Source organism: Panthera tigris, chromosome A1, assembly GCF_018350195.1.
Source record: "Panthera tigris isolate Pti1 chromosome A1, P.tigris_Pti1_mat1.1, whole genome shotgun sequence".
Lineage (NCBI taxonomy): Eukaryota > Metazoa > Chordata > Mammalia > Carnivora > Felidae > Panthera > Panthera tigris.
The window spans coordinates 152,819,776-152,838,149 of NC_056660.1; the positions used below are offsets into that span (position 1 = coordinate 152,819,776).

Sequence of the window (18,374 nt, forward strand, 5' to 3'; positions counted from 1 at the left end):
ATAGTTAATCTGTAAATGTATAAATACTTAAGTTTTTTTTTCTAAATGTGATCCCCAAAGTACCTATGATGTTATGAATCACTAAAATTCACATTAAGAAAAATACTGTTATTTTAAAATTTAGGAAAAATATTTTTGTAAGGTTAATACACCTTTTAAATGTAAGTGCTCTTGAAGTACTAGAAACTTAGATACTTCACAGCAAGAGGGAATTGGTACCTCAAAGTGAAACTACTTTACCTGGTTAAGTTTGGTTCATATAGAGGACTTGAAATTATTTAACCAACTTATGTAAAAAAATCTGTAACTTGGTGAATTATTAAGGCAAACACTGATAAGTAGTATTAAAAATTCCTGTAAGTCTTCAGTGATTTTCTTTGATATCTAGAAACTATTCTTACCTAGCATGGCTTAAAACAGGGTTTAATTGTAGTCTTAATGTTTGCAAGTATGACGAATTACTAACATGATTAAGATTGAAATAAATCTCCAAACAATTTTACAAAAAAGAAAAAAACAAAACACTTTATTTTCCACAAGGAAGAGCAATAGGAAAAATTAAATCATTTCCCACATATTGTTTTCTTAAAACAGAGCCTACAAGGACATATTCAGCACCAAATAAAACAGGGGGAAAAAAAGGGGAAATTACAAACAGCCATAGAATATAATCTATAAAGCAAACATTTAATATTGCACTTTGTTTTGCTAACATTTTGGATTTTACTTTTCCTAATTGAAAAATCAGGAATCTATCTTGAATACTGGAATACAACTGTGAACCTCACATCTTATGTCAGGAATTGACCAATATTTAGAAAAGAGTAAAGTAATGCCTCTAAATAAGTAAAGAAATAACTTTTAATGGGGAAAATAAAACTTTATTTGATAAAGTTTTATAGATTCAAAATTTAATCACATTTTATTTTGTGACCCAGTGCCAATTATTAGAATATTGGTCATTCTTGTTTCATATGTTATTTATAAGAGTATATGATGATAAGTATTCCAATGCTATGCATATCAACAATTGTTCCCTAGTCAGACATAAGAGAAAAAAGAAAAGGGATTTTCAGACACCCCCCCCCCCCAAACAAAAATAAAACCACCAAATGCCCTTTATGCCAAATATTCCATTAGCTTCTTTTGAGGGGGACATTCACAAAATGATTTAACAACAATAAAAAAATATTTCACCCCCATTTCCTTATTATCTAGTATTAGTTTGCTACGGGAGCCCAAACCCTTTACTGAATCACCTAAAACGCGATTCATTTTTACGCTGGGCTTTCTTCACCCTGTCAGCATTTTTCAAACATGAATTGTCTTCCATGTTTTCTTAAAGGCCACTTATGGAAAAGCCTATTTGTTTTGTATGAAGCTTTAAGACAGTATTTAACCAGGTCAAGCACCAAGCCAGAGTTACTATTATTTTCAGCCACTTTATTAACTGTGGGGTTAAACGGCAGGATAGATGTAACACCCATTTCACACGTATGTTGCAATATCAGAGATGCTGATTTTCATTAAAAACATCAGAGCTGAATTCCTTCCAAAGTAAGACGATGGGTAAACTTGGTACCTTGGAAAATGCAGTTTTTAAGTGTCATCATGAATGCTGGTATATTTGTTACGAGCCAACTGTAAATTATCTTTAATATAAACTATAATTTACTGATGTGGTTGCTCTTATCTATATATACTCAAAGTGAGTTGTTTCTCATGTTTAGCAAAATGTTCTTTAGGTAATGGAAAAAATACTTTCATTAAAAAAAACCCACAAAAATATAAAACAGTTATCATCCCAGCACATATTCTAGTATACTTGTAATTCTGAAGTTATATACTTTTAGAATAAACTTGGGTTTTCAAGCTCTGAGAAGCTTGAGCAGGACACGAAATATATAAATTGAACTCTCTAATGTGTATGTGTGTGTGTGTGTGTATGTGTGTGTGTACATATTCCTGCTCATTAAAACACTTTGCACCAGCAAAAATGATTTCCAACATAGGTGTTTTGGAGGTAATTAAGTAACTCCGTACAAAAATAAATGCACTTTCTCCTCCTTTCCAGTGACTGGAAAATTTTCATACTCTTAAAATAATAAAAATAACAATCATTTTTAAGAGCAACAAGCCCTTAACTCTTTGCTGGTGCCTGCCATACTGCCTTTCTTTACTCCATTCTTAGCTCTGCTAGTTTCTTCTTATATGTAATGATAAAAAGGGAATGTGGGTGGGTTATCACTTTTGTGTATGTCCCTTTTCCAAATTTCCCTCTCCAAAAAGCCAACCAAACAAACAAAACAAAAAAATAACTCAACAGTGCAACAAAACACAAATAGCATTCCAACAGTTTGGCAAGTGATGCGTTCACCTGAGATTAAGTGATTTTAGGCAGTCAGTAACAAAATGCTGCTTTGCTGTAATAGTAGAAAGGCAACAAATTCTTAAAAGAAACCAAGAAGGTATACAATCTTGACAAAGTCTCTTATTAGCTTCCTCCTCTTATCTCTTTTCCCACATATCTGTTGCGTATCTACTACAGTAGGCTGCAAAACATACAGCAAGAAGGATTGGCTTGAAGGCATTTGATGTTTGTAAATAAATCCACAATAGGATCCAAGCTGAAGAGGTGATACATGGTCAGCCTAGTAGGACATTTCTGAGCATGTGCATACGCAGGTAAAGTCCAGGCTATATTAAATTAAAAAAAAAGTCAGTGCGTTTTTTTCATGTTAAAGTTTTTTCAAAGCTTTCTTTTGTTCCTTGTTGTGCTGACCACAAACAAGTTTTTAAAGAGTATCAAGAGTCTGGCATAAATGGAAAAAAAAAAAGCTGTAGTGACATCGGAACTGCACAATGTAAGCATTGAGCATGTGCAAATTTTCAAATCAAAAGAAGGAAATCATCCCTCTTTACAACGTGGTGTCTTGACACGTATGACCATAGGCTAAGAAGACTGCTCTTAATATGTGCCTGTTTTAAAGGAGAAAAGCTTAGATCTTCAAGCATGTTGGAGCAGTCCCAGAATGTTGCTGTAGGCTTCTAAAGCATGATCACTGGTTGTTTCATGTATCTGCCATTTTTCTGGGCAAAAGCAATTCCACTTCCTCTGAAAACGTGTCTCCAAGATACTTCTCTGTCCTCAGCTGGGAAGAGATACAGTTCAGAACCCACATCAAGTTGATCTAACACAGTTCCTTCAACGAGAGGGGCAGGATGGTCTATCATCTGCTGACTGATCGGGATTTGGATCAATCTAAAAAGAAAAGTGAAAAAAAAATAGTTATTTGATAAGGTCTAGTAAAAATGCAGCTAATGACTAACATTTTGAGTACCACTGAGGAATTTAATCAGAAAGAACATACGCAGCATTTAAGGGAAGAAAGGATACTAGTATTATCTATAAAGTGTCTTAGATTTAATTACTAGGTTAATAATAAAATTTATAAAGGTATGCCCAAATAGTTCTCTTTTCCAAAAGGTAATGGTGAAATTTTATCAAAATGGTGTTTTACTCCGCACTTAGTAGGAACGAAGACTCAAATACACAATGGAAAACATCTTCATAGCAATGATCTCCTTTTATGAAGTATCCCTTTTATCCTTTTACGAAAAAGTCAACTCCTCTCTTTTCTAGGCTTTGAGAAGAGTGCAGTTGTGTAAAACCCCAGAGGGCCTAGAAAAACAGTGTGTATCAAGAAATAATGCTGAACCCAAAATGCTCTACAGTCTTCCCACCTTCTCCATTTCTACAGTGACTTTCATATGCACATACATTTAAGCAACGTGAGTATAGTTCAGCTGTTTCTCAGCTAGAAAGAGAATTGACATAGGAAGGCAAATAGCTGCCTTTAATACGTTCCTTTTTGTGAGACATCGTTTGGGCAACACCCATTTTTACTTGTATTTAAATGTGGCACAGTCCAAAGTGCCTCAGAAACTTTAGGTAAAACACATTTTTAGAGGAAAAAAAGCATCTACCTTTTAATGACTTAAAAGAGACAAAAAAAATCACTGTAATACAATCTAGAACTCCTCCCCCCATGCGGCTATTAATTAAATCACACTTTGAAACAATTTAGGGTTTTAAAAGTTTTTAAATTCCCTTAATTATCTTAGTTCACTTTAAAAGAAGGAAGTAGAATTTTACTACAAATTGCTTAGATTCTCATTCTTTTAAAATGCCTGTTGTACAGCCAGAAGGCCTCAGATCAAATCAGTAGTGACTGACTTAAGACAGAAACATCAGTGTAAAAATGTAATAAAATCTGTAAGTGGGAGAACATTTTTAACATTGTAAGGGAAATTTTATGAAAGAGAATATTAGGATAGAAAACCGTAAGAATTTACAAAAACAAATTCTAAATATTCTACATTTCAATGAGTAAAGTGGATCTCCTATTAACCACATTCAAAGGAAAACACACTCTTCTGGCAATGATGTTAAGGGAGAAAAGGAGCAATTTCTTGCAGAGTGAAACAATCCCATTATGTCTTATTTGAGAGTAATAATACGTAGTAAAATTGCTAAACTATGATAACCAAAAGGATTAGGTTGATTCCAGTGATTTACAAAACTATTTGGTATTATGCTGGTATCAAGGGCAACTTTAAAGCCCTTCAAACATATATGTATTTTTAAAAAATTTTTTTAATGTGTATTTATTTTTGAGAGACAGAGACAGAGCACGAGCAAGGGAGGGGCAGAGAGAGAGGGAGACACAGAATCTGAAGCAGGCTCCAGGCGCTGAGCTGTCAGCACAGAGCCCAACAAGGGGCTTGAACTCACAAACTGTGAGACCATGACCTGAGCCAAGTCAGCGAAGCCACCCAGGCGCCCCTGTTCAAACATATATTAAGATATATTCTGAAGTATCCCGAAATTCCCGGCTTTCTACCCTGCCTCCTTGCCTTCCACATGCTGTTTTTCCTGCCTGGACTATATTACTTTTTGAGGACTACTTATTTTGAAGATCTGACTTAATAATTACCTTCTCAGGGAAGCCTTTCCTGATTCCCAAGTCCTAATGAACTGTTCTCAAATGAACTGCATGCATTCCTATCATACTATTATGGAATATTTCATCTCTAAATTTGTTCTTCTCACTAGTCTGTGAGCTTCTCTCAAGTAAGGGCCATGTTTTATTCACCTACATGCTTGGTGGTCATCAATGGGAGATGAATAGAAATGTTTGTCTAACATGTTTTTGCACATGTTCTTTTCCCCTATGACTGTTAAAATATGCAAGAATTAAACTGGAAAAGGCTGATGAGTAAGATGAATTAAAGCTACTGAATTAATTTATGGTTGCAAAATGCCACTTCTATTGATGCTTAAAATATGAATTAGTCCTGGGGTGCCTGGTTGACTCAGTCTGTTGAGCATCTGACTCTTGATTTTGGCTCAGGTCATGATGTCATGGTTTGTGAGTTCAAGCCCCGTATCAGGCTCTGCGCTGACAGTGCAGAACCTGCTTGGGATTCTCTGTAAAGCTCTCTTTCTGCCCCTTCCCCGCATGTGCTTGCTCGCTCTCTCTCTCTCTCAAAATAAATATAAATAAGCTTAAAAAAATGAATTATTCCTTTAACTGACATTCTGTGAGCATGAGACTGGATACTATCCCTGTTTCCCCAATGATATGAGTCCTACTTATTAAAGTTAAGAATGAAACTTATTTAAATCTGGACAACCATAATTTAATGCTTAATCCTGTTGTTTTAAATTATTTTTCTAATATGATGCTAATCAAAACTGAACTACGTTTTTAAAAAAGTCTACAATAGTATTTCCCAGGAGAGCTAGCCTATTTCATACTTGAGGAGCTAGTGCTTACCTCTGAATAAAGAGGTGGAGGCAAGAACCGAAACTCCTGGATATAAGCAAACAGTGGTCCTTGAAGCGCTCTCTCAAAGTCATCACAAGCACTCACTGGTGCAAGATTGTTCCGCCTTTGTTCCTCTGTTACCACTTCTGCATAGCTGGGTGGTGCTGAAGGAAAAAGATACACGCAATTCGAACAGCATGTTCTTATGCATGTCAAAATACACAGAATAATAGATATTAAAAAAGAATGTCAAGATAAAAAATATAACTTTTTGTTTTGTGATCAAAACTACAGGGATATAGGTTTTAAATCTAACATTAGGGACACATGTACTGTCTGCAGGTACAGACAAAAGTGTATCTATAAAATATTAGAAGCAAAATTATGTTCTTGAAAATATTAAGAGATTAAGCTTAAACATGCATTATCAAATTACCTTCAGGTCTTTCAGGTAGGGATAAACCAAGCCAGTTCATATTCATGCTACACTGACTGCTTACACTTGAGGTTCTGCTACCAAATGGATGTAGAGGAATGGTACCAATGACAAGTGGCAAATTAAGAAATAAATCCATAGCTCCAGGAATATCCACATATACCTAAACATTGAAAAAAGATGTTACGTTTAGAATTCCAAGTATTATTTCTTTTTTAAAAACTAATAACCCAATTTTAATGTTGAAGCCTTCATTTACTTTCTTAGTTATATATACGTAAAACATACAAGAAAAATTTCTCTAGTTACGTATAATACCGTATAGTACGTTTACACGTGAGGTAAACGATTAATTATAAACCAAATTCAGTATTTACATATATTTTTATATATCATATATGGAATATAAAAATCAAATCCTGGATATAAAACAAAATAATATCCTCATGACTTTAATACTAAATAACAACAACAAACCCTTAACTCTATACATACCATTAGTGAATATTCCACACGAATTATGCTACAGTCGAGGATAGAGGGAGAAACTGGTGGAATTTTCAGCAACTTTCCATTCCAGGTATCTGTCTTTCCAGATGATAAGGATTCCCCACGTAAGTTAGCCACAAGCTGTTTTACTTCCTTCATTTTCCCTTTGGCATAGAAGGCCTGTGTTTGGTAAATGGCTGCCTTTGGCACTACCATTCGGGAAGAGCAGTTTTCAATCTCAGCAAATATCTGAATTGATTCACCTAGAGAAAAAAAAATATGTATCTACTGTTAAAAAAGCAGAAAAAGGTAAAACAAACCCAAAAATGTAGATTCTTAAGAACTTAAAATGTAAGTTCATTGCTCTACATGGACTACATGGACAAAAAACTGTCCCAAAAGCAGGAAGTAATTTAGAATTATGAAAAAGAACTACTCATTTACAGTAGCTATTTAAAAATGGACACTACATTCCAATTTATGAAAGAAAACTGAGTTACTTTACCAAAGAATACTGTATTATGTTTGCATTTAGAGACATTCCATAAATTTATATATAAAAGCTAAATGAAGGATCGTTTTCCTTGGGAAGCCATCTCATACGTACCTGGGGTATAGCCCTTCCTTTCGATTTTGGCACTTAAGGATATTGGGCCTGAGGTACAGAACCAGCAACAGAGAGTCTTTTCTTTCGTGCCTGCTTGGGGTGACTGTAAGAAATAAATTTGGAGAAAAAGATCAATGCATGAAATTGGGACAGTAACAATGTTTTAATATAAAAATCCCAAATTCTTGGAGAATTAAAATTAAAAGCAGTGTTGCTTTTTTCCTAAGTGTATCCAAATGTACTTCAAAAAAAACCTAACTGATGGCTCCTGAATTATACAATTATTTTTGTTTATATATAAATTTCCATTCAATTAAAAAAAGGGGTACAAGGTTTAACATCACATTCCATAAACATAGTTTTATATATACAGTAATTAAAAACTAACCATCCAAACAAAAAAACCCTTTCCACATGAACTGCCTTTAAAAAAAAAAGGCAGCTTAGAAAGCAGTTTGGTTATAATCCCAAATGTTAACATCTTTCTTTAAGAATGTAACAATCAATTATGTGAAAAAAGGAAAACTCTCATTTTTAATGTTATTTGCTTGAAGATGTTATCATTTGTTTAAACCAAATAAAGTTTTTAAAGTCAAATTTGAATCTTGTGGAAAAATGCAATTAAAAAGAATTGCTTTTAAAATGGAATTGTTTTTTCATCAAAGTGAAAAAATCTCCCCAACATTTGACAACTATCCCTATGTTGGAAGAATGCAATGCAAATTTTAGATTATGATCTTTTCATGGTAAGTGATATGGTCTTATAATAATAACTGATACTACTGTTCCTCTCCTGCTAGAATTATCCAAGGAACAGATCTATTTTTTGTTATTGTTATCTTTTGAGTAAGAGTTATTTCATACCATATGCTGAAGTTATTACAATGTCAGAAAATATGAGCATACTTTTCGCTAATTTGTGTGCTCTTGACTGTATTTTTAAAATAAATATTAAAAAATAAATAGTTATGAATTTTAAAATAAATCACAATTTAAAATTTATACGTATTGCATAGTTTAGGTGATTATTCTTTAATATTTATATGCTGAAAACAAGAATGAAGAATTCAGTCAATTCTTACCAGTAATGAAGGAGTGTTGATATCTATATGCTCAAAGACTGTAAATTCCTTCTTTAATTTTACTGGTAGAAGCCAAGGCCTGTGCAATTCGGCTTTCACCCAATAGCGCACACTGCCATGTCGGCCTTCGAATGAGGTAGCAAGTGGTCTGTGCAGAATATAAAGTTCAATATATTAATTTTATACCTCTTTTTAATAATTATACAGCAGGTCAGCATATAGAAGTGTTACTACAGGGCACTGTTTATTATCAATGAGGTATCAAACATAGAATTTTTTTAATTTCCAAAGGGATAAGTCATTGGGGGAAAAAAAATCTTCTGTTTTCCAAATGACAATAGCTAACAGTTAATATTATAGTAATTTTGCTTAAAAAAGCCAGAAGAATACAATCCCTTTAAACTAAGAAGAAGCTACTTTTAATGCTGGTGGCAAAATTATGCAAGTTTGGAAATGAACAATTCTTGAAATATCAAAAGTTTAATCTAAAAATGAAGTTAAGAATGGTTTAAGTATTTCTATTAAGAAATTCTACCCACTGGCTAGAAATCTCTTTTTGTAGTAACTAATTAAGAAGGTCTAGAAAAGGCATAGGCCATTTGTTATAATTGAAAAAAATTTGCATTTTATAGGTCTACTGAAACTCTAAAAAGCTGGTTTCCCATTTCCTAGTTTACTCATATTCTAACTCTTTTTGGCCAGGTTTTCTAACTTTATAGGTTTAAAAAGAAAAAGAAACATTTCTGTTAATCTGTGTCAAGAAAATCAGAAGTGTTTTTCAATTCTCCCAAATTTTATTAATTGTGGAAGGTTTTATTTCGGTAGGCTTAGTTTTTTTTTTTTTTCTTCTTTCATAATTTCCTTAGAAAAATGCCCAGGGTTCAGTTATGTATAAGGTAAAGTGCTAACTTAGATTAGCATGAGAAGTAGTGTTGTTTTTACAGATATTTTTGTATTTTAGACTCCTGTATTAATGTGTATAGCACAGAAAAATAAAATGCAGTATTTATGTTAGTTAGTCTTCCAGACTTTATTTTCAATGACCTTGGTTTGGGGTGCCTGGGTGGCTCAGTCAAACATCTGACTCTTGATTTTGGATCAGATCGAGACCTCACGGTTTGTGGGATTGAGCCCCATGTCCGGCTCTGAGCTGACAGTGCAGAGCCTGCTTTGGATTCGCTCTCCCTCTTTTTCTCTCAAAATAAATAAATAAACATTAAAAAAAGTTAAATGACCTTGGTTTACAGATTTTTAAAAAACATATAAATATTAGATTACCTTCACCCTGAAAAATATTCAGGCCCAGTATTAGCATTATATTCACACTTGCAGTATGTCTCTTAAAAAGTAGATTAGGGCATGGAGGAAATAGAATATTCTGAAAAATACCATTTATGAACTATTCGCATGTAACTCAAGTACTAGAATTATCAAAGATATTAAAAAATTGAGGGGAGTATTTTTTTTTTTTAACGATCTATTTTTATGTTAAAAATAAACCACTTTCTTTTCTTCTTCCATACTATATTCCAAGCCTTATATTTAGGTACATGATGGGTGTTTCCTTTTAAGTTCAGATCATATAGTATCTCTTTTGGGACCTTTTCAATTAGCTCTTTGCACAGAAGCTGAATCTGTATCTAAAGAACATCACTTCTAAAGTTAATCTATTCCTAATTATTTTTATCTTTTTAATTTACTGCTGTTGGTTAGCATTAGCAGAAAAGACTTGATATGTTCTATGTTTCTGCTAATACCAATTGATGATAAATAAAGTACTTATAAAATGCTTACTATTTGAGCAGAATCTTCTAATTCACTCACGTTAGGTGAAATACTATTCAAGTTTTAAAAACCTCACAGATCTTGAGACAAAGTACTAAGAATTGAGCTTTGCTTTCTATAATTTTGCCAGGCTAGATTAAAAAGTAGCTACTTCTTTCAGTGTATTGTTTTCCTCTAGCAACATTCAATAATGAAAAGGGTTTTTTTTTTAAACTAAAAATATTTAAATTTAGAATAATTTTAAAAGAATGGAGGTTTATGAAGAATGCCTGTTATAATACTTACGTCTGTGGAAGCTCGAAGCTGAATGCATATTCATGCCTTCCTGAATGAATAGTGTTGAAGCCTTCTTCGGAATTATCATCATCTTAAAACAAACAGAAAAAGGAAAAAAAGCTTGACGTTAAACCTTTACACACTCCTCATAGTGGCATAACTTTAAAAATACTCCTATAATAATTAAGGCCACAAGCTTTGTAGTCTGAGAGGTCTTAATGCCAATTCTTACTTTGGTTACTTCCCCTGGGTGAAATACAAATCCTGAGACTTCAGTTGCCTCATCTGTAAGATGGGGATAATTAACACTTCTACCCCAAAGGCAAGTATTTTAATGGTATATGAGCCAACTGTACAGGATCTGCATCCAATATAGTACATGCTCAACAAAAAGAGGAAGAGCTCAAATTTCACACTAACATGTTATCTTGGTCTCCAATGGTTTAAGCTTATTATGAGACATATAATAAAAACTGGGTAAACCTTTCAAGTCTGTCAGTTTTGATACAGATGAAATGAATAATTCTAAAACCATTAGAAAACTTTGTCAAATGTTGACGTTAAAAAGAAAAACGGAACAGTGATTTTAATGTCAGTTTCAAAGCTAAAAATAAAAATTCTTTATTGACCCTAAAATGATGACCACACTCAGTTTGTCCTAGCAACAGCTAAAAATTTGCATACGTATATTAAAAAAACCCTTAAATAGCTTTAAGATCTTTTAAAGGTTGCCTGCTTACGGGGAAACATGTTCTACATCCTTGAAAAATGAACTCCAATTAGGTTGTTTCCAATTTCCAGATGAATGACCTTTCATTTTATAACCAATTTCTTTCGGCCAAAGAGCTTATTTTAAAAATTTCTCCATAATAAATATACTTAATGAAAATACGGGCGGGGATTCTGGATTCTTAAAATGACTTTTCTTAGCCTTCTAAATATTATAATTACATAAATGTCTTGTTATTAACGTACTTTTTAGTGTAGACACCATCATTTACCACGAGAGGAGACGGGATTGGTAAAATCATTTAACTTTCCCTCACCAAAAAGTATCGAAGGTACACAAAAAACGTGATGCTTCCCTTACATCAAAGGGAGAAAAGGAAAAAAGCGCGTCTATATGTGGATACTTTTATTCAAAACCCACGATGATTCCCTCATATCTCAGTACTATTTTCCTCGTCCCCTGTGCAAATCCTCTGAAAGAATTTCAGCCCTGAAAATTGGCTGGTGAGTTGGGGGCCATGTACACTCGCTCCCCTCGAAGGCGCCCAAAGTTTGCCTCCCTCTCCTTTTCTTCCCTTCTCTCTCCCTTTTTGTGCCAGCTCAGCAGTCTCATTGAGGCGAGCTGCGGCGGCCGCGCCGTGGTAAACAAGTGCCGGGCTGTCAATCAAGAACTAGACCGGAGCAGGAGAGGACCGGCCTAAACCGGCGCGAGCAGATCCCAGCCGGCCCGCCCGCGCGCCGCCGCCGCCCGCGCGACCCGCTATACATACGGCATACGTCGCGCGGCGCTCGCGCTCGCGTTCGCGCAGCCTACCCTGCTGGACTGGGGGCGGGGCGACCGCACCGCGGCGCTTCCGCTTTACACGCCCCAGCCGGTGACCGGTTCGATCTGGCTCGGGCCACCCTGACACCTTTACAGTTGCGGTGAGGGAAACTGGGGCGGGGTGGGGGGTGGGCAGGGCTGCATAGTCCCTGGGAAACAATGGGAAGGGGCCAGGGAATACTCGCCAAGGTCCCGACCCCAGCTTTCGTTGTCCGTGGCACTTTTCCCTCTCCTCCTGGCCAGCCTTTACGGTCAGTCCCTCAGGTCAAATCAAGGTAGCCGGTCTGGGGACTGCATAGGTCCACACAACACGCTTTGTTTGAGCTCAGGGAATGCGCGTTTACAGAGGCCAGCTGACATCTTCCAGCCGAGAACAGGAAAATGGGGTCCTAACCCTGCCTACCCAAGTTCCTTCAGAATAGAATTGTCAGCTGAAGTTACGCCCAGGGCCGTTCGGCACCTGTAAGGCCAGCAGGAGCTTCTCCCCCTCTACTCTGCTGAAACCCAAGATCGTTTTCTTTGGGGTCCCCAAGCAAGCCGAGGTGAGGGGCGACAACATTCCGTGACAGGAACCACGGCGCCTCCACAACCTCGGGGAGGGATGCGAGTACGGGCGGGGGCGGCCACTCTGGAGGGACCCTTACCGGCGCACGCCGGTTCCAAGCCTCGCCCCAACCGGCGCGAGCCCACTCTCCCCACCCGCCCGCGCCCAATCCAATCAGAGCCTGGCATCGCCTTAGCAACAGGCTAACAAACGCGGCTCCGCCTATCGCCGGTCGCCCGGGGCGGGGTCTCAGTTACCAGGCTAGTTTGAGAGGTCCCACTTTTAAGTCATTGAAACTATTCCAGCTAAGAGGTTGTCCGCGCCTTGCAGGGGTTGGGGGGCATCTCGTTGGGGTACGGGGTACATAATTTTCTTTACCGTGAAATCATCGAGTAACTAATCAAACTGCGTTTGCCCCCATAAGTCGTTATTCTACTTTTATCCCACTGCAAACCTCAGCTCCTTAAAAACCTTTGTTTCTTAACCGTTTGATAAAAAGCTGCAATGTCCAGAAAGGTTCAAACACAAACTCGTGTGCCTGCTTCTCAACAAATACCAAAGCTGTCATTAGGCATTTACATTTAACATCAGTCTTACTGCTCAGAAGGATTAACTAGAAATTATTTCAGAATACAAATGACCTATGTGTAACCGTGAAAACCCAACCAAAGAACTGATTTCATCTTAATCTATTAAAAAAAAAAATGAGTTAAATGCTGTAACTCCCAAGCATCCTTCATTTCGACACTTGCCTTAGTTCAATTAGCACTTCCTCAGGGATGTATATTTTTTAATATTAAAAAAGGTAAAGATGTCCTGTACTTTTTGAAAATCCTCAACATTTGAACTAAATACTGCATGAAAAAGGAGAAGCATAAAATTACATAACCAGTTTTAACATTATATTCTTCTTCGGCTAGGAATTAAGTCATCGCCACCACCTGACGCGTGTAACCAATCTGCTGAGAGCAGAACAAGCGCCCCTCCTCACCACCCCCCAGAACTGGTCCGAAACAGGATTGAACCGCTTCTAACAAAGGGTGGAAACTTAGAAAAACAAGCTTAGAGTCTCCTATATTTCCACAATGTAACCACTTAAACAATAGATTGGAAATCTTAGGACCCCTTCTCCCCTTGACAACCCTTCATCTTCCTTTTCTAACCAAAAATCAAATCCAATGTGCCGAATACTTTTCAATTCCATTTGACTGGCACAGGTTTCATTGAATGCACGTTCCAAAGTTAGGCATCATACTCGGAAAAGAAAATTACTGACCCGAAATGGCTTCTAAAACTGATTTGAAACCTATCATAATGATAGACACTATCCTTTAAAATAGAGAATGCTTGATGTAAATTTATAAAGGATCTGGAAAGAATAGGGAAAAAACACGTGGGGTGTTGATGCCATATGTCAAAATAAGCCACAGAAATCCTTTATCAAAGAACAACGATCAATTCTTTAAAATATTTTGCGTGTCAATACTAAAAATGAAAACCACCTATTTACCCACTTAAAAATGTTACTCCATTTCTTCACTGAAGCTTAGTTTTTTAAGATCTAAGGTTGCAGAGTACAAGGGAAAAAAATCGAATGTTGGACTGCAGATTTTAGCAATTCATTTGAAAACTTATTAGTAAAATTATTGAATGGGATTTAAGTAGAATTTACAAGTAAGATAGAAATGTATTCCAAGTGCGTATGGCACAGACCAAGCCGGGTATAGACAGAGGTAGTTGAATAAGTGCAGTTTGCAGTCACTTTGCAGATGCCTGCATGCATTACGGCTTAACACACGATGAATGTCAAGGAGAATCCCAATCTTCCAACTTTGCTAATCTTTATCAAACTGCTATGTGTTATGCCAGGAGTAGAATTAACACGAATTCAGTAAAATTGAAAAGGTACTTTTCAAAGAAAATCAAGGTCTAATGATTTCTGTATAATATAAAAACTTACCTCTTTCGTGTCCAATTAAGATGTCTTTATGGTTGAAATATTCTACTTCTTCAGTGTAATTCTGTGTATAGGCAGTATTGGAGCCGGCGTTTCTTGACTCGGTCCAGCGTACTTTCGCATGTCCTCTTGCATGAATTTTAAGAGATTTTACTCTGATTTCCCCAGTAACTTCTAAATTCACCCTTCCTGAGACTGTATCCCCACTAGAATACACAGGGACATTGCTGTCATTAAGACAGTCAAAGCTTATTGTCAAACTCTTCACCTTTCCCAGCACCATGTTTATAACAAAATCTATAAAAATATAATGTAAGACAAAAAAAGTCAAGATCACATATAAAATGTGATCTTCACCTAACACTGATCGATGTCTTTGCCGTGCAAAAAGCTTGCAGGCAAGATCAGTGATTCTTTACAAATAGTTCATTGAGATTTCTTAAAAAGTCAGGGCAGCACAGAGGCTGCTGCTCCACGATTCTGCTAGTCTCAGTGGTCTCCTTACAAAGACGGGCGGCTGGAGGCTGCCAGCTCACTTTAAGAGCAGCTTTGTGAAAAACAACCCCAGTGCGCATGCGCACGCCGCGGCTGCTGTCCGCCCTCCCTGCGCGTCCCCTCCCGCGCCCGGCTCGCTCCCTCGCTCGCTCGCGGGTACAGTAGGTGTACAGCTAAGGGAAGAAGACACGGGCTGTCGGGAGGCTGAACCTGACTTCTCTTCATTGTGGGCTCCTATTGGTAGGCAGGCTACCGTAAACCCTCGACGTGCTATCTGGAGCCCCTTACCGAGCACACTCTAATAGATAATGAAAGAGTGGGGCACTGGGGGACAAGCGCCGGGTGGGGAGATGTTTGCAAAACCAAGTAGGGATAAACTGCTGAGTGACCAGACCGAAGCGAGCGTTACCGGCGCTGCAGGGTTTTGCCCACTACTTGGATGGAAGGAGGAAAAAGTGATGTGTGAAGAAAGATGGGGGAAGGGGAGAAACCGGTTGGGCAAGCGGCTGGTTGCCGAGCATAATCTAACGAATTTCAAAAGAAAACGTAATAAAAACTAGACAAGAAACAATGTTCGTAGACAAGAGCATTCTTGGCTTGGATTATTTAAAAGACCAGTGCGTTGTAGGCAGAGTGGAAGGGAGCTCAGTCGAGGCCAAAGGAACCTTACAAGAGAAGACCAGAAGGAGCAAGAAAGAGAGGCAACTATGATCAATAGTTTTTTTTTTCTTCTTCTTCTTCTTTTTTTAATCAATAGGTTTTGCTTACTCCTCGACTGCTTTTTCTTCCATCTCTTAATTAGATAGAAACGAAAAGCAACCAAGTTGTTTGCATGATGACGCCAGGGGGGAAAAGGCCTGACCACTTCCTAGAAGGAAGAAAAGAGGCTTTTTAAAGACACCACCTACAGCTAGATTTGCAGGGTATGACATGATTACAACTCCTGTGTCCAGAGGATTAAAAATAGAGTTTGGCCTTAAAAAGTACCACTTTATAAGAGGCAACATGACATAGTGTTTTAACTGACCTCATGTTCACAACAGAATCGAAAATCTTTGTTAGAAATTAGTGAAGCCTGTAAGATGGTTTTTAAAAAGCATGATGTGGTATATAAATAGAGCTTAATTTTGTAAAGTTCTAATATTAATTTTTACAAGTCCAACGGTCTTAGACTGTTCAACATTGTAATCCTCTTAATCAAAGACAAGTAAATTTATATTGTGAACATTTTGGTAACAAATGGCAATGTTTTCATAAACTCACACTGGGATTCAAGGCATAACGGCATAAACTTTTCTAGATTTTTGCAATCAACAGAGCTGCTTCTAAGAGAAATGTAGATGGAAAAATAGAAATCTGGAACTACTATATATTCATAATTAAATACACTGGAAGATTTTTGACCGTTCTCATTGGTTTACTGTTTTCTTGCTTTTTGGGGAAGAAACAATTTCGTTGGATTTTAGTTGACAAGGTAGTTATCTTGGCTTCAGCATTATATATAAATATGCAAATTATTTGGAGAGTTAATGGGCAGGGCATTTATCTCTAATAAAGTTTAGATGGCTATGCTTAAAACTGAATTTGTGTATCTGAGTGGGAAACATAGCCTTTTTTCTTTTTTTTTTCCCTCTTGGTTGACACCTGGTGGAAATTCATTCTGGTTGTTCAAGTAGTTGGAATTTTGTGCTAGCTTTGGTAACAGATACTACTTGGGTTTTTTTGCCACCTAGTGGTAAAATGGTGAATTTGCTAAAATGTCAGCTTCTCAGCTTTAGGGTCAAATGATACTTGTGAAGCATTCAAATGACATTGGGCAAGAAATGGATTTAAAAGTGCAGTACACAATGAGGCCTTCATTACTAAATTTGTTTTAAACACCTCAGGGCTCGTGAACAATGACTAAATTGTTCAGAAGTTTAAGTAAAAATTTTCTTGTCGTAATATAACTTCTATCTGGAAAAATAAGAATCAGTTTTTTAAATGAACTAGAATTGCATTTAATCAGAAAGAACCCTAAGAGATTTACTTGTAGTTTGGAAAATTGTCTTACCACATTAAATGATTCATTCATGGGACTATAGGGCATTATTCCTTCTCTTAGAAGCTTTTAGGATATTGTAAATTACTGTCTTTATTACTTACTTTGCTATTTCTCTTTATTTTCTCTCTGTGTCTTCATAAACACTTCCTAAACACCTCTTAAACTAATTGACAAGTTGCCAGGAAATTCTTATCCCCTGTCACTTTTACTTAAGATTCTGCTCATTTATCCTAATTATCACCTTTCTTTGATTTGGATTTGGTCATGTAACTATTTAAGTGTCTAAACTTGAGCTTACTTGCTTCATTTTGTTTACTTCCTCCTATTTGTTCAAACTCTGGAAACACCAGAAACAAACAAACAACAAACAAACAACCCTGGCACCTTTAAATTCCTGTTTGTGTTTTCAGTTTTTTTAAAAATTTATTTATGTGAGTAATATCTACATCCAGTATGGGGCTCAAACTCACAACCAGAGATCAAGAGTCTCATGCTCTTCCAACTGAGCCAGCCAGATGTCCCTTTGTTTTTGTGTCTAAAAGGAAAAAAACCACTTCGACTAAATTTTGGACTAAATGTTTTCTCTTGTGGCTTTTGTAACCTCCCCTTTTCAAAACTCCTTGTCTAAAACTCTGCCTTTGAGATAACTTGAAATGTTGTACTTTAGGTGTTTTCTTGGTCTTCTGGACTTGTCTTACTGGGCCCTTATTGTATTTTGCATTAAGTTTAAGCTATTCATCTTTACCACTAAGGCTCTTTCCTACTGCACTCCAGCCTACGTCTCGTATGCCTTCTCCTCCTACTCCTCTGCTGACTCTCTATACTCCTGTCAAGTGCATCTTCTGTCCCCTTTGTTAGCCTGTCTTGCAGTTGCCAGTGTGCAGTTGCATGCTGTTTTCTGTGCCCAGAACAACATCTTACTGCTGTTAACTCCTTTCCCTTCTTCTAACCCCTCTACTAGACTCAGTTGGGCACAACTGAGTAAAATTCCAAGTAGGCAAAATAACTAGCTCCCCCTTCCCTTTTTACAACTTCTTCAGAGCTTAAGTAGAAATCCCTCTTTATGGTATTTGTTCCTTGGATTTTAAATTCGATGGCTGTTCCACCTTACTGTACAAAGGATTAAACTCAAGCTCAAGAACTCTATCTAAAACTGACAAATGATGATCACTATCAAGATATTTTGTATTCATGTGGTAAGTAAAAATTACTGCCAAGTCTGGAGATTTTTACATAATATGTCATAGTGCTCAATATTATTAAAAAAACACCGGGG

At 36.7% G+C, this 18,374-nt stretch overlaps 1 protein-coding gene and 1 long non-coding RNA gene across 9 annotated transcripts in view; one reads left to right on the forward strand and one right to left on the reverse strand.

The window, feature by feature from the left end:
* Positions 1–18,374, forward strand: part of LOC102959010 — a 71,245-nt gene that overhangs the window by 2,963 nt on the left and 49,908 nt on the right. The window lies entirely within an intron of this gene.
* Positions 722–15,073, reverse strand: ARRDC3 (arrestin domain containing 3). 4 transcript variants are annotated; one of them, XM_007079753.3, is made up of 8 exons: positions 14,563–15,072; positions 10,516–10,597; positions 8,446–8,593; positions 7,364–7,466; positions 6,763–7,019; positions 6,268–6,430; positions 5,841–5,995; positions 722–3,262 (listed from the first exon to the last, which is right to left on the reverse strand). In XM_007079753.3, exons 1-8 carry the CDS (start codon positions 14,840–14,842, stop codon positions 3,206–3,208), a joined length of 1,245 nt encoding a protein of 414 aa, XP_007079815.1. In that variant the 5' UTR covers positions 14,843–15,072; the 3' UTR covers positions 722–3,205. The 4 variants fall into 4 exon arrangements, with proteins under 4 accessions (XP_007079815.1, XP_042845796.1, XP_042845801.1 ...); XM_042989862.1 differs by lacking the exon at positions 14,563–15,072 and adding an exon at positions 11,482–12,130; XM_042989857.1 differs by lacking the exon at positions 722–3,262 and having other exon boundaries at positions 5,882–6,033; positions 14,563–15,073.

Coding starts and splice junctions, on each gene's coding strand:
- ARRDC3 (XM_007079753.3), bottom strand. CDS start 14,842: ATGGTGCTGGGAAAGGTGAAGAGTTTGACAATAAGCTTTGACTGTCTT. Junction 8,594..10,515: donor AGCTTCGAGCTTCCACAGAC/GTAAGTATTATA, acceptor TATTCTGCACAG/ACCACTTGCTACCTCATTCG. Junction 5,996..6,267: donor CCTACCTGAAAGACCTGAAG/GTAATTTGATAA, acceptor TTTTTCCTTCAG/CACCACCCAGCTATGCAGAA.